The sequence below is a fragment of the Fundulus heteroclitus genome, chromosome 19 (assembly GCF_011125445.2).
Source record: "Fundulus heteroclitus isolate FHET01 chromosome 19, MU-UCD_Fhet_4.1, whole genome shotgun sequence".
Taxonomy (NCBI): Eukaryota; Metazoa; Chordata; class Actinopteri; order Cyprinodontiformes; family Fundulidae; genus Fundulus; species Fundulus heteroclitus.
In genome coordinates this window covers 17,609,637-17,633,350 of record NC_046379.1, presented here as the reverse complement: position 1 = coordinate 17,633,350, position 23,714 = coordinate 17,609,637, and the positions used below count along the sequence as shown (strand labels likewise).

The 23,714-nt window shown below is 41.3% G+C and overlaps 1 protein-coding gene across 2 annotated transcripts; it reads right to left on the bottom strand.

Moving 5' to 3' along the window:
* Nucleotides 1-31: 31 nt before the first annotated feature.
* On the bottom strand, nt 32-23,616 carry ptpn21 (protein tyrosine phosphatase non-receptor type 21). 2 transcript variants are annotated; one of them, XM_021315928.2, is made up of 20 exons: nt 23,384-23,616; nt 21,233-21,531; nt 19,296-19,465; nt 18,993-19,090; nt 18,016-18,083; nt 17,855-17,925; nt 17,002-17,089; nt 16,812-16,900; nt 15,677-15,764; nt 14,466-14,545; nt 14,226-14,333; nt 12,386-12,446; nt 10,760-10,841; nt 9,150-10,669; nt 7,416-7,556; nt 5,778-5,996; nt 5,255-5,383; nt 2,495-2,729; nt 2,250-2,407; nt 32-2,167 (listed from the first exon to the last, which is right to left on the bottom strand). In XM_021315928.2, exons 2-20 carry the CDS (start codon nt 21,410-21,412, stop codon nt 2,039-2,041), a joined length of 3,714 nt encoding a protein of 1,237 aa, XP_021171603.2. In that variant the 5' UTR covers nt 21,413-21,531; nt 23,384-23,616; the 3' UTR covers nt 32-2,038. The 2 variants fall into 2 exon arrangements, with proteins under 2 accessions (XP_021171603.2, XP_012717021.2); XM_012861567.3 differs by lacking the exon at nt 14,226-14,333 and having other exon boundaries at nt 23,384-23,614.
* Between the last annotated feature and the right edge of the window lie 98 nt (nt 23,617-23,714).

The window sequence follows — 23,714 nt, the reverse complement described above, 5'->3', positions numbered from 1 at the left end:
GTTGCGTAATAAAGTAGCTGAAAAGCAACAATTTCCTCTGTAACATGGCACGTTTTCTTTAATACATATAGTTTATAAACATTTTTTTTTACATTCATTAAAGCAGAATTTACACATGAGAAAAGTACCTGTACACGGACAAACATTTACGCTCCAAACTTCTTTGTAACAATGAAATTAAAACCAATCTGAAAGCATTTTCCTTCGGTTCACATCACCGCGTCTTGGGGAAAAACTTGTCAACATCAATCAAACCAGAACGTTTTGTTGTCGCAGAGCTGCTCCTGGGCCTGTAAACGTTGCTTCTGTGCAGTTTGAACTCCAGACAGAAATAAACTATTGGCGTTAATAGTCAGGAGGCCGTTCTGTTGGCCGTCGTTTCTCACCGGGCTGCGAACGAGCGCTGGAACCGGAGACGCTCACGGCTATAGAGCCTCTGATTTATTTATTTATTTTACAGGAAAAATAATCACCAACTTCATTCATATCACCTTTACAAAAAGGTTTCATCACTTCAATAAATTACGCTAAATTAGAAGCATGTCCTTCTGAGCTTACAAAACACAGGAACCCTGTAGTGCCAGGTTTTTAAGGCACGTTGAAAAAAATACCAGCTTAGTTTGTTTTTAGTTACAGCAACACAGTTCAACAGTAAGTTCTTAAATACAAAACCCAATCGTTTTAAACCGCAAATCCTGACATTTTATAAAAATAAATACAACCCCCCCCCTCCCCTTAATTTCCCCTCTTCTCTACTTTCCAATCCTCATCCGTCCAGTGTTTCACAAAGACCTGTCCTTAGAGTCCCTCATCCAGCAGGCGTTCGGGTTTTAGATCCTCTCACGGAGCCAAAAGAGGATTTAGTTCAACACTGCAGATGAATACTTTCTATGCAAACAGCCTGATTGTTCCCATCCTAACTCTAGGAAACAATAACCTACTTTCTCAGCTTTCCCATCAGACAGCAGAAAGGTCCCTCCTCCTGGCAACAAGTGAAATATAATCCAACGTATATCCTTCAGTTCAAAAAGTGAAACGCATTAGCGTAGATTTATTCCACCGCGATCTGGTCTGGGTGTGAGTTCGACGATTACAACTTGCAGCTAATAAAAACCCGACAATTCAGTTTCATCCGACAGTTTGAATATCACATAAACCCAGAAAATGTTACGTCTAGAAATGTTGTGCGATGAGCGACGGTCAGGTGGGGGAAGCTACTACTAGAGCCGGCTCTCGTTTGCATCAGAGAACATTCAAAAGAAAGTTGAGTGGAAGGAAAAAGTTTGATAGAAATAAAAAAAATAAAAAAACTGGGATACATGCAGGCTGGGAAAAGAATAGAGGAGCAAAGACCATTCAAGGGTTTGGAGGAGATTGACTGGAGCCACCATACACCAGCGTATCCAGAACATGTTAGGACGCTCCTGGTGCAGGACCTGGGACACATTTTCCCTGGACACTCCTATTTTATTTTTATTAGTCTTCTGTAATATTCAAAATTATCAGAGAAACTGAATCTTGGGTTTTGATTATCTGCGAGCCGCATTTTATCAAAAAAAAAAAAACGTTTCCATGCAGTTTCACTTTTTGAATCAAATTACTAGCAGGTAACATTATCAAAGATTTCCTTATTTATTGAGATGCACCTTTATATAACTTCAAAAGTATCCTTCATCAAATGAGCGCGTTTTCAATCACGTGTGACTGTTTTATGCAGCTTAGGGTTGCTTCATTATGTACACGTGGTGCTATCAAAGTGCTGGGCTTTATTAAACAATATGTATTTGTAAAAAAAAAAATAATAATAATTGAATATCTTCAGATAATACTGTTAAGAGGCAGGTCACAGTCTGAGTTTCTTCATGTGGCGTTTCATCTCACTCTTATATAAGCGGTTCGCTTCTTAGAACAAACATTATTTAATACTTGGCGATAACCGGGTCCTGATTTTGGCGTCCACGCTTCAAGCGGAGATGAGCGGTTGCCTCGGCGCGGTGCATCATAAATGCTTGGCGCTGGTAATCCGTGACGGCGGCCGTCAGATGAGCCTGGAATTGCGAAGGTACTCGATGAGCACCTTGTAGACGAACGTGTACTGAGACAGCGTCTGGACCATCAACATCCGCTGGTCGCGCAGCAGCCTCAGCACCTCTGGGACGGTCAGCACCTGAAACAGAACCTGGAACTTGAGCAAACACTCAAACCAAAGTTAGTTTTGCTTCCCCTCACTCTCTTTGGTGGAACAGTACCTCGTTGTGCTCCAGACAGGCGATCATGACCTCGGAGAGCATGACGACTCCGGACCGGCCCACTCCGGCGCTGCAGTGGACCAGCACTGGGTTGGTGTTCTTCGGGTCGCTGATGGCGTTCGTGTGTCTCCTCACAGACTGGATCTCCTCTAGGTACGCTGGCGTTCAAACGAAGAAGCAGTGATAAATACCTTTGGAAGCCGCCTTCCTGAAACTGAATGCGTCGATAACAGAGTTCCACCCACTGAGGAAGCCTTTAAAGTCCTCTGGACAGCCGTGGTCGGGCCAGTCTGTGTACTGCAGGTGCCAGACTGTCCTCTCCTGTTCCTTCACCAGGTTTTTGATCTTCAGCCCCGTGGTAGCGTAGCAGCCAGATTCGGTTCTGAAGCGCGTGGTGATCCGGAATCGTCCGTACGTCACCGTGTTGTGCCGGGAGCCGAGACGAGGCCAGTAGCGGAAACACTTCTCTCGACCGTTCTCCTGCAGGAAGGCGGTGAAGAGAAAACGTGCTCATCGAGATAGGAGTTCCTCAAAGACGCGTGTTGGGCCTCATCCTTTTGATCTGATTAAAAATACCTTCCAGATCTCTGTCCTGATGGTTAACAACATCAACATACGGTACATCCGGATGCATCAAAACCTAATGCCTATTAATAAATAAGACCTTATTTTTCTATTAAAGATCTGTCTGCATCATTTTTGCTAAAGGTTTTGCAAAGATAAGCTGTTTGTCTCAAATTTACTCGCAGCTTTAGCTCAAATAGCTGCAAAATTTAACAGAATTCAGCTAAACACTCACATCGACATAAAGTTTGAAAATATTGTAATGTTTACACAGTTTAAACTCTTGTGTTTAAATACACCTTGTTTTTTCACTGACTTTAAACTAGACTTATTGTTTCCTTTTTTAGGTCGGTCATTATTAGGAACGGTATTTATATTTGCTAAATGCCAGAATAATATGAGAAATATTTTAAAATCAAAATCAAATAAATATATTTTCTTTGCATTTCCCCCTCGATCTGTACGACTTTGCTCAGGCTGAGCCAGTTTTCTTACGATAGCTGACTGCTAATTTGGTCCATTCCTACTGATGCATCAGGTGTAACAGAGTCATGTCTGCTGGCCGCCCTGCTGACACACAAACCGTTTGCCAACAAATTTTCTAACGGATTGACATCAGAGCTTTGTGACGGACAGACCGTATCGTTGACTATGCTGTCCATAAGAAACTTTGTAACAGCATAATTGAGGTAATTGTTCATTTAGAGGTTTGTGCCCAAGGTTATACTTGCTGGCTTTTGTCTTAAGGTGTTGCTTCAATATTTCCACATAATCTGCCTACAGCAAAAACAACCCCACCGGTTTCTTCCTAATCGTATTTACAAAAGGCTTTTATGTTGGATTGTGGCTTCTTCTTCCCTGAGCGGCCTTTCAGTCCATGTCGGTTACAGGACTTGTTTCAATGTGAATGACACTTTGTTACCAGCTTCAACCAGCATCATCACAAGGTCTTTTGCTTTTGTTCTGATTTATATGCACATTGACAACTCCACCATGTCTCCATCCCCTCACAGTTGCAACTTTGATAATAATCACTAGAACTACCTTCTTTCATCTCAGGACATTGCCTGTCTCCGTGCCTCACCCCTTCTCTGCTGCTGAAACCCTCATCCACGCCTTCATCACCTCCAGAATTGACGAATGTGACGGCATCCTCTACGGAACATCATCCAAAACTTTAAACTACAGTACATCCAAAACTCTGCTGTACATCTGCTACCCCACACCCGTGATCACATCACCCAGAAACTCAACTGGCTCCTGGTTCCACGGCGTATTGAGTTAATAATCCTCCTCCTCAGACACAAAGGCCTCCATAACCATAACCCACTTCACTGATCTGCTCCATCGTCACAACCCATTCATCAGGAGCTAACCTCCTTACTCCACCAGTTAGGACCAAGTACCGAACCCAAACTTCTTTAGCCGCGCACCCCCAATCTTCAGAAAAGATAAATAAATTGCAGTTACAACTCAACCATCATAACAAAGGTTAGGGAAATAAAATTAGAACATAATGTGAATTAAATTGAAATAAAGTTACACAACATCCACAACAGGATCCTGAGGATTTCAAGTGTATTCATGGACTAAATTCTGATAATCTACCCATGCGTGTTCTCACTTTATTTATTTCATGTACCAACTTTTAAATCTGGGTCTGACTCACAATTTGCGCCCGAAAATTCAAACACAAAGAAGTTTTATTAGATTTGTGTCCGATGACTAGCGAGCGAGCGACAGAGAACACTTTGGTAGAGCGGCACAAAAGTGTTATTTTTGCGCCGTTGTGTTACTAATCCCCTACGCATAGGTGCGCATATACAAGCACAATGCGTAGAAGAAGAGAACTTCCTCTATATTTCATCTTAAAATGAAGCGTACAAAATTTACAGTTGCAGTTTTAGATTTTAATTTTTACAAAGGAAATGTTTATTTGCACGTCTTTATGGTGTGTCAGACCGCCATTACACTTTTTATCTCGCACACCCTCTAGTGGCAGCTCGAGCGCACCACACTTTAAGAATCCCTGTTTTAGTGTATTATTTCACATTGCTTTGTTTATTTGATTTACTTTTTTTGTAAAGTGTCTGAGTATTCAGAAAAGCAATTTTACATAAAATGTATTTTTATTATTTTATTATCCATTTTTTTATATGGCAATTCTAGTGTATGTAAGTTTCTGAATCTGAAGGGGTAAAAAAATAACTATTTTGGCATTTAGTAAATCAAAATAATCTGGAATGTGCTAAAATACACAAAAACAGGAAACGTTTTGCTTGCTTTTAGTTTAAAACCTACAAATTAATATTTTGATACAAAACACCCACATAACTAGTAAGTGATTTTTTGTTCTCAGGGTGTTTCATCTGACCCTGTTAGAGACACCCGAATGAATGAACGCAAAGATTACACTTTAATTATTAACACAATGAACGCACCTCTTCAGCAGTAACCATGGCGATAATGGTGACGCCTTCCTCCCAGACCATCTGCCAAAAGTCTGGACATGTGTGAGACAGGGGAGCCTGTGCAGCGATGTAACTCCACTCCTGTCCACCCAACGTTACCTAATGAGACGAGACACAAGCAGAGGAAGTAGGAAGCAGCAGAAATGTTAATTATTTGTGGCGGATCGAAAACACTTGGGTAAAAAAGATGTTTCAATCCCTCTAAATATTAAACTATGGAAAGCAAGTAGCAGTAGAGCACTGGGTCCAATAGTGTAGTGGGCTGTAAAGGAGGAGGTGTCTTAATGAAATATGTCATTTTTTAATATCCTTTATATCCACGCTAATATTGTTCCTGATGAGGAAAAGCAGCTTTTCTGGATGAATAAATGCGGCATAATGGCAGCTGAGGCGGTGTGGCCCTTGTTTAACTGGTTTGTTGGTGGCATCTCCATCCCGGCGTTTAGTCTAAAAAGGTTTGTGAACCACTGGGAAACGTCTCCGTGCAGTTTACCTTGACGTGCGACGCGTTGATGTAGCCCGTGTTGTTCTCTTTAGTGGGAACCAGCTCCACTCTCGTGCTGTCGTAAGGCAGGACGTCCATGAAGCGGTTCTTGTCCCTGTTCTCTGGAAGCAGGGCGATGGTGCATTCCCCTTCAGGAACACGCTTCGGGACGCTCTCGAACTCTTTCAGCAGGTTCCCCTTTTCCACGTGCTGCTCCAGCAATTCACACTGAAATACGCCGACAGAAAAAAACCCGGGACTGGATTAAATGCGCCGGGCTGAATTTAGTCAACAAAAAGTTAACTTTTTTTTTTTTTATTCACAAATTCAATTCAAATAGCGAAACTCGCGTATGATTCATCTCATGCAAATATATTCCAAGGAGACACAAAGTCCAAGCTGCCTGAGGTCTCAGCAGTCAGAGACGATTTAAGGAGCCGTGCCAGCTGCTGGTGGCGGTCTGCTGTGTTTTATCTAGGGCTGAACGATTTTGGAAAATAATCTAATTGCGATTTTTTTTTCTTAATATTGCGATTTAATGCGATTTTTTTTTCCAGTTTAATTTATCATGTCTTTTTAAACATATACAAACAACAAATCATTTTGTTTCCTTGCCATGTGCAGATTAGTTGCTAAAAGACCCACAGCATCTAAACTTGGAGCAGAAATTATTGCGTTCTGCCTACGATATATTTAAACCAAAATTGTAATTTTGACTTTTCTCTGCATTAACCACAAGCAACAAAAATGGTGTCTAAATAAAGATGTTTGTAAACAAGGACTATTTAAAACAAGAACTCTTAATGTTTCTATTAATCAGAATATTACTCGAGAAAACAGCTTTTAGTTGATTTGGACATCAATCCTTGTTGAACATAAAGTGCAACCAACAAGCAAGTCTATGTATTAAACTGATAGACGTGTACTTAATGCTATGTACGACTTTATAAACTCTAAAACAAGTAATGAAATTAGATTATCTAACTGCTGCAACTGTCTTCCCTTCAATGTGGAGGCAAACCCACTTTAAACATTTTACCAACACCTAATGGACGTGTCTAATTCCCGAATTGTTACATAGCCAAAAATTGCAGACTCTGCGATTTGGAAATTGCGTTTTTTTAAAATCGCGATTATATTGGAAATGCGAATAATTGTTCAGCCCTAGTTTTATCAAGTCAAGGGTCACAAAATACATTAGCAACACGAACCACCAGAGCAGATTTAAAGCAAGCATAAAGTTGCTTTTACTTTGCTTTCTCCTCCCCCCTAACGATGGAAACAATTGTACTCGTCACAGCCGGAGTTTCCTGTTAACCATTAAAACGATCCTCATTAAATTTGTGCATCTTTTTGAAATATCTTTCTAAAAGTGCAGACAATTTTGCTTAAAAAAAAAAAAAAAACAGCACACAACAGCTGCTGTTTTGCACCCAAATGGAAGAAGAGTGACCTTCAACGCTGCTTATTGTTGTGTTTTTAGGACACCTAAACCCCCTTATTTACAGAACTTCATCAGATAACCAACGTGGTGTAAACTCACAATTGGTGCGTTTAAAACATCCACCCTGATGGCTCAGGCGGACACACTCAGCTCATTAGTTTTGGTTGTTAAGAAGCGCTGCGCTGAAAACTGAAGCGTCTTACTTTCTCATGGTTGGACGGCGGCTCTGGCTCGTCTTTGACCTCGTTTGGAACGACTTTCCTGAACACCGACAGGCCGTTGTTACGGGCCAGCTTCAGGGGGCCCATCTTCCTCCCCTCCGACCTGGATCCTTTCTTCATCCCCTGGTGTGACAGAGCGGAGACGGACAAAAGATCAAGGCGAATGCGTGGAGGCTTCAGAGAAAGAGCCACAAAGAACAGGTGAGGCGAGGGGAGGGACGGCGCATGCTTGCTGCCGGCTCTCTGGGACAATGTCGCCTTTCCGGTTTAGCGAGGAAGCAGAACCGCATTCTTTGGCCAGCGATCCACCTGAAACTATTACGGTCATCAACTGGAAGTGAAACCAACTTCCGCCTTTTTTTTATTATTTTTATTCCCTCTCAGGTGCATTTGGCTGCTACTTAAAGACATTAAAGGGCAGGATTGACATGAGTAACTTTAGATCTGAGGTTCTCAGAGATGCTACAATGCAGCGTGAACTTTTATGTCACATCTGATCCCAGCTGACATCCCAGAAACATACCGTTCATTCAAACTATACGTTCAGGGCTAACCCACCGGCCTTCATTTTTAACATGCCAGCTTTTGTTGCTTCGTTTTAAAGGTGTCTGTTATGCTGTCACCCTGGTTCTCTGCGCCTAACGCCGACTTCTGTTGACAGATCTCGTCTTTTGGCTTTCTGCTGCGCGTTTCTTCGGCTCGTCTCGCCAAAACGTCCCCGTCTTCTGCACGAGTCGGCAGCCTCTTGTCACCAGTTCACCTTTTCTTTTTTTTAAATATAGTTTTAGGATTCCTGTTTTCCCGCCTTGCTGTACACATTGTGGATGCTGACCGTTCTGTGTGGACAAGTTTGCGTTTATTTTCAGTTTCTATGGAGACACGTCTATTGTTTATGCCAGAGACCCAGCAGCCTGGTTATAACCACTGAGACCAATTTTTTTTTTTATATTGCGATTTTATTGCGATTTTTTATTTTATTTTTTTTCCCCCAGTTTAATTTATCATGTCTTTTTAAACATATACAAACAACAAATCAAATTGTTTCCTCGCTGTGTGGATTAGTTGCTAAAAGACCCACAGCTTCTAAACTCAGAGTAGAAATAATTGCGTTCTGCCTACAATATATTTCAACCAAAATTGCAATTTTGACTTTTCTCTGCATTAACCACAAGCAACAAAAATGGCGTCTAAATAAAGACGTTTGTAAACAAGGACTATTTAAAACAAGAACTTTTAATGTTTCTATTAATCAGAATATTATTCAAGAGAACAGCTTTTAGTTGATTTGGACATCAATCCTTGTTGAACATAAAGTCCAACCAACAAGCAAGTCTATGTATTAAACTGGTTGACCAGTACTTAATGCTATGTATGATTATACAAACTCTAAAACAAGTAATAAAATTAGATTATCTCACTGCTGCAACTGTCTTCCCTTCAATGTGGAGGTAAACCCACTTTAAACATTTTACCAACACCTAAAGGACGAGTCTGATTCACTGATTGTTACATAGCCAAAAATTGCTGACCTCTGCGATTTGGAAATTGCGTTTTTTTAAAATCGTGATTATATTGAAAACGCGATTAATTGTTCAGCCCTAGAAAATACCCAAAATCAAATCCTATATCTTGAAACATTTGTAAACTATGCAGGAACCCTGATATTGATAAAAGTGCTACGAAGGTAAAAAAACACGTTTTAGAAAGCAAACTCACCGGAGGAGGTAAGCCCTCCAATGTTTCTCCTCCGGCAGGCGGAGCAAACACGGGTCCCTTGCCGAAGTCTTTCTTAGGCTTTTGATTGTCGTGCTCACTCACGTCCCCCTCCGACACGGAGGGCATGATTTCAGGTTGCCTTAAATCTGACAGCAGGTAAAGCGGCTCTCCTTTGTGGATGCGGGGGTGAACTTTGTAGACCAAGGAGCTGGTTAAGGAGGGGTCCAGGGCGGAGCCTATGGGGTACGCGGGAGGCGGCTCCTTGGGAATCTGCGGCTGAGTCGTCAGAGAGGAGAGAGACGTCAGGCTGCGGTGCTGCTGGTCTGGACCGACTCCTGACGCTGCTTCCTGTGAAAGAGGAGTGTGGCGCCCGCCGTCCTCCTCCAACTCTTCGTCTTCCCCGCTGCTGTGAACTAGCATGGTCGCGTCAGACAGGGACTTCTTGTGTCCGTACTGCGCGCCCTCTTTTGCGTCTCCCCTCTCCCCCGTCTTGGTGTGCTCTAAAAACACGCCATGCTGGGACCCCTGGGATTGACCAGCGTGGCCTGCAGGAGGCGGGGTTGCCGCTTCCGCCGCCGAGGAGGACACGGTCCTCTCTTTGACCCTCACCGCCTCCAGGCTGTGAGCCAAGCCGGCGATCTCGATGGAGTTTCGCTTTTGAGCGTGGTACGGCTGCCGGTGCGGCGGTCCGCTGAAAAGAGGCTCCGAGACCTCCTGTAAGGAGTGCGCCACGGGCAGGCTGTCCTCCTGGAAGGTCTGCACCGAGTGGTGGACGCGTCTTGTGATGATCAGGTCCGGGTTGCTGCTGCTGACGTACAGGTGACGGGACAGGTCGGGCGTGCTGTTGGCGGGACGCGGGTGAGCGTACGGGTACGGCGGCGGCGGCCGGTAGACCTGAGTTCTCATGATGTTGGGGGCCGGATACTCCTGCGCCTGCTGCAGCTGGACGTTGGTGAGCTCTGGGACGCTGACCGCTCCAACGACGGGCCTTCGCTCCGCAGGGTAAGGGTACGGAGACGGGCTGTGGAAGCTGGAGCCCAGGTGAAAGGGATACTGGTGATGCTGCGACGCTCCGCCGTACTCTACTCGGATCTCCGGTTGGCTGTAAACCAGAGGGTCCGGTCTACTGTAGGCGTACGAGTTCCCGATGTTCAGGTTCCTCATGGAGTGGCTCTGCCGGTGTTCCTGAGACAGAACCATCCCTCCCCCCATTCCTCTGTTCTTCTGCCGCATCACCGTCTCGTAATCGGGCGTGGCGCGGTAAGACGGCGGGATGAGGGCGCTGTGGCGGTGAGAGGGAACGTAATCCGGCCGCGTGACGTCGCTCGTGATGGAGGGGTTGGACGACATGGGCGAGGGCTGAAGGTAGGCCTGGGGGTTGTTCAGGGAGCTGGTGCTGTGGGCGCTGTACACGCTGCCGTTACGCAGACGCCCCCCGCCGCCGTATTCCAGGGGAGAGCGGTCCAGGCTGGTCTGAGAGTGGTAGTAATAACCATTCTGAGTGTTCACGTACAGGTTGTCTACGAGAGAGTCAGAACAGACGGGAGTTGGGAGTTTTATCGTACTCGTATTCAAGCTCTGAGCTGACGCCGCGTGTGGCCGGTCCTTACCTTGTGACGACGTGTAAGGCTCGGGGTAATGGCCGTTGTAGTGCATTTGTGGAGGAGGCATCATGTAGGCCTGTTGCTTCGGCTGAAAATAAACAGAGCAGGGATTTCGTCAACTCGCGCTTCAGCAAGGCATGAAATACACAACAAATAAGTAACTGTTGAAATAAATAAAGTATGTTTGTTATGTTGAGCTCCACAGCTATACAGCTATTTATTATAACTACCGTCAGGAGGCGTTTATCTAATTTAGTCATTTTAAACTCCTGCGTTGATATTCATTTTATCTTTCAGGCTTCCACCTCAGTCAGTGAGCAGGGACTCACCAGACGGCAAATACGAGTAGATTTTCTGTTTGACGAGTACATTTCAGAGGGGCTAGCTGCCACATGGCGAGTAAATGTTTGTACCAAATAAGTCGTGTTTTTTTTAGTCATCGTTTGGGCGGGTGCTTCTTTATATTCCTCTGCTTTCAGCTCGTATGACAACAAACGCGCACGTACACAAACACTCGCCCATGTGACGCAAGTCATGTCCGTTTGCTAACAGCTAGCGTTTAGCTCAGGCTAATTACGTAGCGGGATTATGTGGAGATATTTCATTGAGCTATATTATACACTAGAGTGCTAATCGCCGGCTGTTTGAACGAGTCGCTTTGAAGCCACCAGCCGCCATATTGGTACTCCCTATTTCCCCCCAGTAACTAGGGAATATGTGTGCTACAACATCGAATAACGAGGATTTTCTCATGTTCAGGGGGGGCTTAATGCCATATACTTTTATGTTATGTTCTAAAACTACCAAGTACTGAGAAAGTCATGTGCTGAAATATTTTGCATTTTATTAATTTAAATATATATATTTAACATTTATAAATATATAAATAACAATATACAAAAACATATATTTACATATGTGTATACATATATATAGCATACATATACACATACTTATATATACATATATATATATATATATATATTTAATATGAATAACATGTAAAATATTTCAGCACCTAATTTCCTAGTAGTTGATAGTGTTAGTACATCCACTGACTGTAGAATTACCTGTGAAACGTTTTTACACAGCCAGAAAACTGCTTGTTGTTGCAACCAAATCCTATGAGATTCTGTGAGAGTAGGGAGGAGCAAGATGGCGGCCAGTGACTTCAGTTTTTCGGCAAAATCAGCACTCCAGTGTATTATATAGCTCAGTGAGATATTTAGCAGGGGTTTAGTCAGAATGAATATTTTGCCTGGTAAAAAAAACATGCTTGGCCGGTGAATTAGGAAGTTAATTTCAGACACTGCCAACACCGCTGTAGAAAAGATGCAATTAAACTGCAGTCACAGGAAACCAGCTAAACGTTAGGGTCCATTTTACCAGCCAGTTTAAATTATTCTCATGGTCTGTAGCACAGGAAGTATGAAGGACACAACACGTGAATAAATTATATGTATTATAATTAGTAGAAGTAATAAATTATAAAAACATACATGGTAGATTTTTGCTTTTATAATTTAAAAAAAAGCATCATGTTCTAAAATATTAAGCACATTTGACACGGTGCGTTAGCTACAGTCTAACATAGCATCGTACGAGTGTGTAGCGGAAGAACAGAGACGTTACCAGAGTTACTCTTGTTGAAGATCTCCGCCTGACCAGGTTGACCGCTGTAGGTGGAGTTTGGCTGAAAAAACAAAAAAAAAACTATTCAAACAAACAACACACTCAAATGTTGTCAAAAAAGGGCAGTGCTTTAATTGTCCTATAAATATCTATCTGGCAACTCTATTGACCAGAAAATCTATTTAATTCAGCGCATCAGGAAAACTTCATGGCCTGTAGTCTGGTGATCATTAAAGCCTGACAGCAGGTGAAGAGATGTGTGACAAACTCAACAGGAACCTGTTTTTGGTGGCTTGACTACGTTTAAAACTGGTATGTTTGATGCAAGAATCAAAAACATATATTTAATGCTATAACGCCAAAAGTATTGAGACACCTGCCTTTACACACAAACTATAATGACATTGCATTTACTGAATTCTCAATAAATCGGCTTTCATATGAATTTATGGGCCTCGCTTTATGCGGCCATATTAGAAGAACCTGAATGAAAGAAAGCATGTGACAACGCTGGTAATTTCATCCCTGGCTATCAAAGTGGCGTTAAGAAGAGGAAGCGATGGCAGCGGCTGACCCGTCCATAATGCATCACGGAGCTGGAGAAACGGGTCAGCGGGCGGGTGGCCATGATGGACCGCTCACCACACTTTGATTATAACCCTGTGTGCGGCTGGGAGCCAGCGGACAACTTGGACAGATCTTTCTTTGCACATGCGCTAATAAGAGCGAATAAGAATAAATTATTATGCATGAAACGAACTGAAGGGGGATCAGGCATCAGAGAAGCCATGTGGCTTAGAGGGGTTGTGGGAGTATACAGCTACATTTTACTGCCGAAAAGCCTGATTTCATTGCTCCAGAGGAGGCATGCCACCACCACATGGAGCAAGGCTTGAATTAATTAACGCCTAGATTTATTGATTTAGAGCAGGGGTGTCAAACATACGGCCCGCGGGTCGGAACCGGCCCACCGAACAATTTTGTCCGGCCCTGTGGCTAAATACAATTATCATTATTAAAAAAAAAAAGTGTCCTGTCTGGCAATGTGGCAATAAGAATTGTTGTCTTAATGGCAAAAGGAGCTCATCAGATTTCACTTTCACAAGTGGAGCAGTACTGCTTTTGCCATAGTGCGCTGCTTGATTTATGAAGGTAAATAGTTTTATTATGATTCATGCGGGGAATATCTCAAATGATATGGACACTACAATGGGAAAGTAGGAAGAACAAGAAGAAAAAAAACAAAAGGTAGAGAATGATAAAACAATTATTGAAAAAAAACATGACAAAAACGTTTAATTGAAAATATGCAGTTCCTATATTGTCCACGAGGGGCGCTGTGTTTTAATTAGCAGATTAAGCTTCAGGTGTGGAAAAATTTAAATAATTTCTTAATTTTTATCTATTTGATGTATTTTGTCATGTAGGACAGTGTTTTTAAGTTCCAAAAAATTTGAATAAATGTTTTTCAACATGTACAATCACTGTGATCAGTTCTTATGCATAATGCATAAGTAAATGTTTAACTGAGTAAAAGTATTGTTGAAAATGCACATACTTTTCTTAAAAACGCAGAGGTTATTCATAACATATTGTGTAAAAGTGAAATTGATTTAATATAAAAATCAACACGTGTGGCCCTCTTGAGGTCAGATTAAGCTGTATGCGGCCCCTCAACCAAAATGAGTTTGACACCCCTGATTTAGAGTAATGTCTCAATACTTTAGGCAATGTAGAGGAGGTTTTCTACGCCCACTTCAACTACGAAGGGTCTATTTGTGCTGGCCTCAGGCGGCTAACCTGTGGGATCACACAGGCAGCGGGTGGCAGTGCTGCTCACCCCTTATCTGAAGGCAGAAATGTACGAGAGAGCATTGGAAAACGAGGAAAGGACAGAGTGAGGAGGGACTTCTGGGAGTCCTCAGAAGGCAGGGGCGCACTCTCCTCTCTGAAGAGAGAGAGAGAGAGAGAGAGGAGGAGAAGTGGAAAGACATGAGGTAAAAAGGAGGTGCAAGCACTCAGGAGGCAGTGAGGAACAAAGAGACAGGAACTAGGCTAGACGTGCAGCAAAAACACTTACAGGCTACTCTTGTTGATCTTATAAAACTTTAGTCTGGCCAGACACATCCGGCAAACGTATTTAGAGGTTTCCATGTCCTCCTGCGAATATGGAAAGAAAACAAACGTATGAAACTACGAGACAAAGTGGGCAGAGGCAAACCTACTTAGCTGTGTTCAATTAGAGAGGCACACTGGAAAAAGTATTAATACCTCTACCTTTGCACATTTTGCCCCTTATCCGCAAAAATGAACCCTGACCTATCAGCTGTCTTCCTTGGTCTGACGCAGTTTGTTCATCAATAATCTCTAAGAAACCTCTGAAGCCTTCAGAGAACAGCTGGATTTCCACTGAGGTTAAATTACAAACAGACGGACTCTTGTTACCAATTAGACTATTTCTGAAACCAACAGGGTTGCCCTAGATTTATTTTACTGGGTGGTGGAAATCATTTTCCTTCCACATCACAGTCGCTGAGTTCACATCCAACTCTCCTGAGAGTTTTGAACGAACTTTTAAAACATCACAAAAAGAAAACGCGCATCAGACACGTTTCCATTCACTGGTTTGTAGCGAATTAATGATTAATGAACGTGGCGCTAAGAAATGCTCGCGTCTCTTTGTCGGCCCATATGTACCTGTTGTTGCTTCCTGCCATCTTTTAGAGCGTTATGGGAACATCCGGAAAGACTCCAGCAGCAGAAACAGCTGATCAGTCACGTGAGGTAAAAGTTCCCTACGTCACAACTGATTCAACAAATGTGTTTCCATCTGATATTTAATGCATTTATCGTTTTTCCAAAAAAAGTCAAAAACCACCTAAAGCGAGGGTAAAATCTTTTTTGCTAAATTTAGTGAGTTGATTCGAACTTTGCCATCGTTTCCATCAACCTTCCCTGGTGCGATACTTGAAAAAGCGCATTAAAAAAACGCTGATGGAAACACGACAAATCTTGCATTACTATCTGACGTTTCCCATCAAATCCAAACACGTTTAGGTTTGTGGCTGTGACGAGAAAACATGACAGCGTTTCAGGAATGTGAATACTTTCGCAAGACAGTTTACACATCGTTTAAAAAAAAAAAAAAAACACAGCCTAAAAAAATAGTTGCATTCACAAAGAAGCGTTCAGATTAGCTAGTGGTGAAATCCAATGCAAAATGGCAGTTTAGCAAAACAATGTTAAACTCAACGACGCTACCGGCGATGGGTTGAAAACAGACAGACTTACGGTCTGGAACTGAACACTCTCCTCTCTGTTGCTGAGCTCCAGGCCAAAGAAGGACCTATTGTGACTCATGTTGGTAATTTCGTGCCACCTGAACAAGCAGTTTAAATGGGGGGGGGGGGGGGGGGGGGGGGGAGAAAAGGATGTTACTGCTGTCAAACAGACACAATGCTTGACTATTTTCTAAATTAAAAACTAGGGGAGCAGCAGATGGCTAAAAATAACTCTTGACTTGCAGATACACATTCTAACGATATTTGTCACTTACTCTCCAGGCTGTCAAACAACGTTTCCTGCGACGTGTTTCAGTAATCTACATGAATCATTTCACTGTCACCTCCATTCAATTAAAACAGGATGAAAGCGAAACGGCGTTCTTAAAATCGTTACCCATCCCAGCAGGGTTAGTTAATCGCTGCCAAGAGTCACAACTTACATGATGATAGTAACGGGGCATGGGCCACCATGACATTCTCACAGCGTCATAACCTTTAGTAAGAATACTGCTGTCGTGTGATCTTTTATTCATCATCATTTATTCATTGCTAACTTTGATACATATAATCAGCTTAAACCCTTTTTACCTTTCAGGTATTTATGGAGTATTACTAAGACCTAGTCAGGCTATTAAGCCGATAGCTGGTTGCTTTACAGGCTTGTTGCTCATAGTTTGCATAATCTGGTTTTAAAACAGAATCCCTTTAATAAGAGTGATGGGTGGCGCTCCTTTGGTCTTTGTGCCACAGCTATTTGGGCTTTTCACAAACCACATTATTTCCAAATGGTTGAATATGTCCAAAACAAGAAAAGAAAAAATGTAGTAGTCTTCTTCCAGCCGGCTGGCAGGCAGTGCGCAGCAACAGGTGGGGGAAGGTGTGTGCTGCACTACTGTATGATCCAGACGGCGATAGAAGAATCGAACCAATCAGGCACCTTTTCTGGCACCCCAGTAAAAGGATTTTAAAAGAGGAGAGACGGATTGACAAATAGCAGCTTTGAAAGCGGGACTTTCTAAAACCTCAGTACAGATTACCCGCAAAACCCTTCCTGTTATCAGGTATTGTCATATCTTTATTCTCATCTGCTTTGCAAACCTTTTTGTGAACTGTCAAAGCCATGGATTTCTTTACAAACCTACCTGTACAATAGAGGTGAACGTCCATTCTTATATTTGACAAAGATTCCATCAAGGCAGGAACCCAGAGTAACATCTATCCCCGTGTTGTCCTGATAAAAAAAAAAGAACAAAACAAAGATGTTTCTTTTTATCCATATTCTGTCTCAAATGGCTTGAATAGCAAAGGTCTGGGTGTGTGCTGCAGACCCACCTTGGCCTGATAGCTCTCCTGGCCATAGCCTTCCATCTTTTCCACCTCCTGCATGTACAACATTTCTGCTTCAGGAGCAGACAAACCTCTGAACGGAACAAGAACGTGATGATAATTAGATCAGGGTCACGAGACGGGTAGAGGAAAAGCCCGTCCCTGGGAACTGGAGTGAATTAAACTAAGTTCAGCGATTTAATGCTGGCTTGGTTTGGCCTTCTGCAGCCTCTCTTCAGTGAAACGTGGATCTGTGCTCCCCCAACTTCTTCAAGACTTTGTTTAATATTTGAACTTTAATCGTAATGGCATTCAGCCTATGCTTTGTTAGCATTAGTTAATCCTCAAGTCTATTTACCTTCTAACTATGTAGAAGGTAAATAATTTTAATCAGGAATGCAAGAAAAACACATTTACAGATTATGCATGGTGCCATGTGTCAACATGTTTGCATAAAGAAGCTTCATTTATATATTTTTTCCAAATAATCATTAAATAAATAATAATAATAATAATAATAATAATAATAATAATAATAATAATAATAATAATAATAATAATAATAATAATGCTGAGGCTTTTTTGAATGTGCAGGTCATTTTACCCATTCATCCTTTTTACACGAGGTAGTTTGATGAGAGAACAGAAATCATATGAAAGTCTGAAGCATTTTTATGATTATTTATCCTCATTTATGAAAGTACTTCAGCTGCAAAAAAATATTTCCATACATTTACGAACTAGCATGTCAAAAGTCATGAAATAGCAAAAGGAAAGGACAAAATGGAGAGGGTGAAAAATGGAGAATTAATCTGAAGCCCTTTTGAATTCTGGATCCAAGTACAGAAAACACGCTCACCTGTATGACTGATAGAGAATCGCCACTTTCTGAGTGGCTTCCTCCAGCACTCGCTCATCCTGAATCCAGTCCTGCAAACACACGTTTATGTTAATACATTTAAGGTTTTGAGCTAAAATAACTTTCCTTACTTGTGCTGAACATCAAAACTAAATCCTTACAATGGGGAACAGTGCAAACTTCTGAAGAAAATCCTGGGAGTCGTATCGATTGAAGTCTCCAAAGTCAGCTGTGGACACCAGAAAAAGAAGAGAGACAGTGCTGATGAACACATACAGAACCGCAGGCAGGACAATTTCCTCACAACACACTTTGCATTTCTTCCAAGGAAAGCGACTGTGCCGCGACAGTAAGATGTAATGCATGAGTGCATGATGGTCTAATTTTAGAAAAGGAGGGATCCATTTTGTTTTCCACTACCATCTAAAAACATTATTTCTAAACTCTTTCAGGTTGTTTTCCAAAAACAGTCACAGTTATGTTCGGTTTTCCAGACATTAGCAGGCCTAAAAAGCTGCAACCAACTGTTTTCCAGTGCAGACAGCATGGAAAACCCAAAACAGAAGCAAAACAACACAGCAGTTTCCCAGGTCCCATATCAACATACACAGTGAAGAAACATAAAAATCAAGGAAACGGGCCGGGATAAACCCCGGGGTTTCGCTGAAGAAGAGTTCGCAATCAGACGCAGCATTTCGCAAGAAACAAAAAGTGACCGCGCTCTTCATAAAAGCCACTGTTCCACAGCTGCATACCAAGCTGACGGTTAAATATACGAGTTCTGAGGGGAGAAGCATTTGCGGGTGTTTAATTGAAACTGTAAAATGTAACCAATTAGCTTGTTGCTCTTACCCATCTAAATGCTGGAAAACCTGCAGCATTTTTCAGAGCTTAAACAAACCAGAACAACGCTGACTGTCCAAATGTGCCTGTAAAAAATGTTTATCTGAGCAAAATCTACAGACGTGAGCAACGCAATATAATCTATAACCTGTAATTTCACGTTCAATGTGATTGAACGTGTGCCCCAAATCCTCGCCGGAGTATCACGTTTACCAACATGTAAACAGAGTCGTGGCCAGAAACAGAGAAGCTTACATTTCTGACAAAAGGCTTGAGAAGCGCACAGGATTTTTACCTTGCACTGCTAAGCTGGCTAAACGTATAGCCTGCTCCAGCGAGCACGTGATCCGGCCCTCCAGAACATCCTTCTTCAGCTGTAGGTAATACTGGTATCTGTGGGACAGGGAAGGGAAAGCTAGAGCAGCGCAGTAAAGTCACTAAAGACAATCCTGGTGTATTAAAAGAAAATGTGACGGTTATGACATTTAGCGCAACACTTTGGGATCCAACTACAGCGCTAAATCTCATGATGGTACTTCTGAATCACTCTTTCTGAAATGTTCACCACATGAAAGATGCGTTTTTTTCTGAACTTCACCTTGTGATCTCCTGCTGCAGTTGGGTAACACTGGGTATGTGAAACAAAACTCCAAAGTAAACTGTGGCCTCCAGCCCATATTTGTCCAACTGTTTCTTCAACGCCTTCTCTAAGTCGATCCATCTCTGCTGGTTCTGCTTGTTGAAGTACCACAGACTGAAATACGTGATCTACAACACACACACACACACACACACACACACACAAGGACAATTAACCACATGATGGAGGGCAGTATAAGACTACTTGTTAATCTTGGAGTTAAATTTTTTTTATTCACTACTATTTTAAACGTTAAACAGATTAAATGTATAGATATTTTTGTCTGTTCATAAATATCAGAAAATCAACTTACAACTCCTCCGGTTTCAAGCAGAGCATGGTCACCAAAATGCGTCCAACATGTTCACCTTTATGTTGTTTATGATGTTCACATCTGCAACTGTTCTTCTATCTGATTATACGCTTGACCGAAAAGGAGCTAAATATATAGTCAATGCTTGCAGCTGTGGCTACGTCCACACTGTAGGTCTCGATGCTCAATTCCGATTTTTCGGTGAAGTCAGATTTTTTTTTTTTTAGAGGTGGCCGTTCATACTACTGTTAAATGCGACCGTCTGCTGTCTGAAAACCCGCATGGTGCAGACGAAACAAGGAGACGCCACAGAGCGGCGCACCGTTTACGGAAGTAGTGGTGAATGTAATTGTCTCTAGAAATGTTCAATAAAGTTTTGTTAAAAAAAGAAAAACGAAAAGATTAAAAAATGCGGATACCGGCATGCGTCTCTCCTTGTTATTATTAGTTCACACTGCAGTGAAAAAGCCGGGTATGGATCACACATCAAAAAGATTGGACTTGGGTCGCATTTCCCTGTGGTGTTAACGTAGCCTTAGATTCCAATGCAAAGGGTAAGCCTGGGTCAGCATGAAGCTCTCATGGTAAATTAACCTTAAATAGCAATAACATGGTTTCAAGGTATCACACTACTCATAAATAAACTGCCAAATATTGTATCAAATTATCTCCTTATTATTTATTCCAAAGGGAAAATCAATTATTTGTAGCACAGAAACAAACACATTATAACAGGAATAGTGTTATCTGTAACTATTCCTCCCCTACTTGTAGTAATAAATGAATAAACCTGCATAATGTGAACAAAATTTGACCTTTTTGCTTTTGTGCTCTTTATAGAATGGGACAAGTTTAACAATCTGATATTAGCTAGTTAATTAGTGATTTGCATTGATGGGGTATATGGCGCTCTTTCAATGCAAAGGTCTAAACTATAAATTGTATGGCAGAGTCACTAAGCCATTATATAAACTAACATCTGAAAGAACCATGTGATGGCGCAAATAAACCTGCTGACATAATATACAACATTGCAAAAAGATACGTGGGATAAAAACTAAGTATTTCCATTTATTCAGAGTAGCTGATCAGTTGAAAATGGCTGCATTATGTTGCTGCTGCAGCAGAACAACACTTGAAGGAACTGGATGTTCTTATGCAGAAGACTGAACGGTCCACAAAAGAATTATTTCCCTCCCAAAATTTATTTCACCAAGTAATCCAAAAACAAAATGAATTCAGAGAAAACTTTTTTGGCACTCAATGATTTATGTAAAAAATGTTCATAGCAGCCTCTAAAAAAAAAAAAGAATGAAATACAATCCACGTTTCTTACCATGCATTATGAGTTGTTCCCATTACTCTTTATTAATACATGTACGCCATATAAATAATGTGTCCAACGTTACGATGAGGACAATCATTTGGAAAAAAATTGCTTGCCTTTGTCTCCTCTGTTCGATTCATCAGTTTCAGGCAGGAATGTGAGCAGAAGACAGCCTAACCAAAATACTTTACTGCTGAGATCGCAAGTCCTAAAAGGAACAATTCACATTTGTATTGAAGGAAAAGCCATCCATACCTCTCTTAACTCGAGTCTCTGGGCTACTGCCTCCAAACATTCCTGCCCAGTGCTCTCCACCGACAGCGTAAACTCCACGAACTCGCCGTTCAGAAGCTGAATCCGAGTAACAAGGCAGCTCTTGCTTGAAACGGTGTACCTTCGAGTCCTTTTGAGCTTAAAGCCAAACGGCAAGGGCATGATTTCCTCGTTTCACGGGTGGCGCTGTCTTTTGGTCCAGAGGAAGTACTCCCTTCTGGTGTTCGCTCAAACACGGCGAGGAGCTCTCAGGTCACGAGGACCATCGTTAAATGTCAGATCTGAAATGTGAGAAGAAAAATATATATATTTTTTTTTTTTTTTTTTTAAAAACACGCAATGAATACCGCTAGAATACGAAGACTACAGGCAGGGGCTAAAACCCCCGATGAACATCTGAGCGCTCCATTAAGAAGTCGACACATCATCAGTTCTCTGATAAAACATATGCAGCTTAATGGTCCCGTGTGCGACGTGTAAAGTTTTAAATCCTGCAGTGGACGTCAGCATACATAACTTTATTTTTTTTTTGGTAAAAAAAAAAAAAAAAAAACAATTTTACTGCATTTTAATATTTTTGAAGCTACAATGCCAGTGTATAAACAAATATGTTACAGGTTTAAAGGTTGAGCAATATACTGAGATTTTTTTTTTAAATAGAGACTTTTTTTAAAGAGATATAAAATGAGATTATATGGTTTATATCAAGATGGTCCATGTTGCTTTAGAATTATACTTTTATGCATTCCAGTAGGTTATTTTTCAGCTGTTTCTCATATTTGTCTACAGCTGTTTGCTAAAGAAAATGTGCATTAATATATTAATATGTATATTAATATACATTGCAAAAATGTTTCAGTAAGAAGTGTGTGTGTGTGTGTATAATATATATATATATATATATATATATATATATATATATATATATATATAAATAATCACTTGACACAAAAGTCTAATAGAATACAATATATTTAAGATTAGTGTTTTTCTTGTTTTTGTTTTTACAAGTAGAGCTAAATGGAATAAATTTCCAACAAAAACTTGGCATGTGCATTAAACCACATACCCTGACAACTGCTGTTATGACAAAATATCTTAAATTGAGAAATGTTTGCTTTTTTTATATTAATTACCCATAATTAACAGTACTGGCAAACATAGTGTATCAGAACACCTCAAAGCTTACTATGATTAATGAACAATCAATGTTAACAGAAACTATTTACACGGGTTTTCGTAGTTTGCCTCTAAAATAGTTTAGTAGTTTTTAGAGGTAACAAAGCAGTCTGCTTTCCCTGCAAACCACAAAAGAAATGATAACCTACCCAAAGGGTCAGTAATCAAAGTAATTTCTTTCATTGCTTCTACCACATCAAATCAGTCCAGAGCTATAAATATTCTGCATGAGCTTTAGCACATAGAAAAACTGCTTAAACTTTAAGGTTTATATTGTTAATCTAAAAAAAGCCTGCTTAGATGGAGCCGTAGCCTGCAGACCTCTGTCTAGAAACAACAGCCCAACTTGTGATAGTTTTACTTGTTGCAAAAGTCATCTTATCTGGTGTCAGGGGCCAGACAACGCTTTGCGTAAAGTAATCCTCTTTGGAGCTATATTTTTTAACTTTACGAACTGTATTTACGTGCCCGTTGTTCTCAGTCATTCAATAGTTAGCTGTTTAAATACCCTTACAAAGAAATATATAGTTAGTCAAAAAATATATATAGCCATTCCACCGCCTGAACTAGCTAGGGTTCATCGTTTTTCTGGCTTTTGCTTGGATAATCCCCTCCCGTGAAATAGGCTGATCCCGACAGCTATCAGAGAACCTGTGATTCGTCAAACAACAAACTACAATAAAAAAAAAATACTACCTTCGCAAGAACCATGACAGTGTAAAGTTGACGCCGAGCTAAATGCATGTCAACTATATTTAAAATATCTGCATAAATAGTTTTGGGTTTTTTTCACAGAATAATGAACATAATGCGATATTTTAAGCACTCTTTGAATTTGCCAGCTAACTTCTGTTAGCTAGTCGGCTAACTTCTACTCCAGGAAATAGACGACACCCTCGGGAGGTTGACGTCGCCGGTAAATATTATGGGAGGAAAAAAAGGTGTTAACGTTACCGTTAGCCAACAGATGCAACTTGAAAGTCCAAATTACACCTGGTCCTTAAGGATTTCGTCATCGACGTCAACTGAGAGCGACTCTTTTGACATTTATTTGATTTTAAGTGAGTTTACTTGACTGTAGTTAGTCTGTAGATCTAGCCAAACGGAGCAACTCCATGCCTCTTTGCCCAACAGTTCCCTCAAGTTCCAAGCGTGTTTCGCCTCCTCGGATTGGAAGAGCAACAAGTGTACTCCGTCTCCTTCCGCGCCTCTGTATTTTTAGTATTTATGATTGAGCGCTCCCCTACATCCACAACTAAAGGGAAAAACACAAAAAGTCTAAATT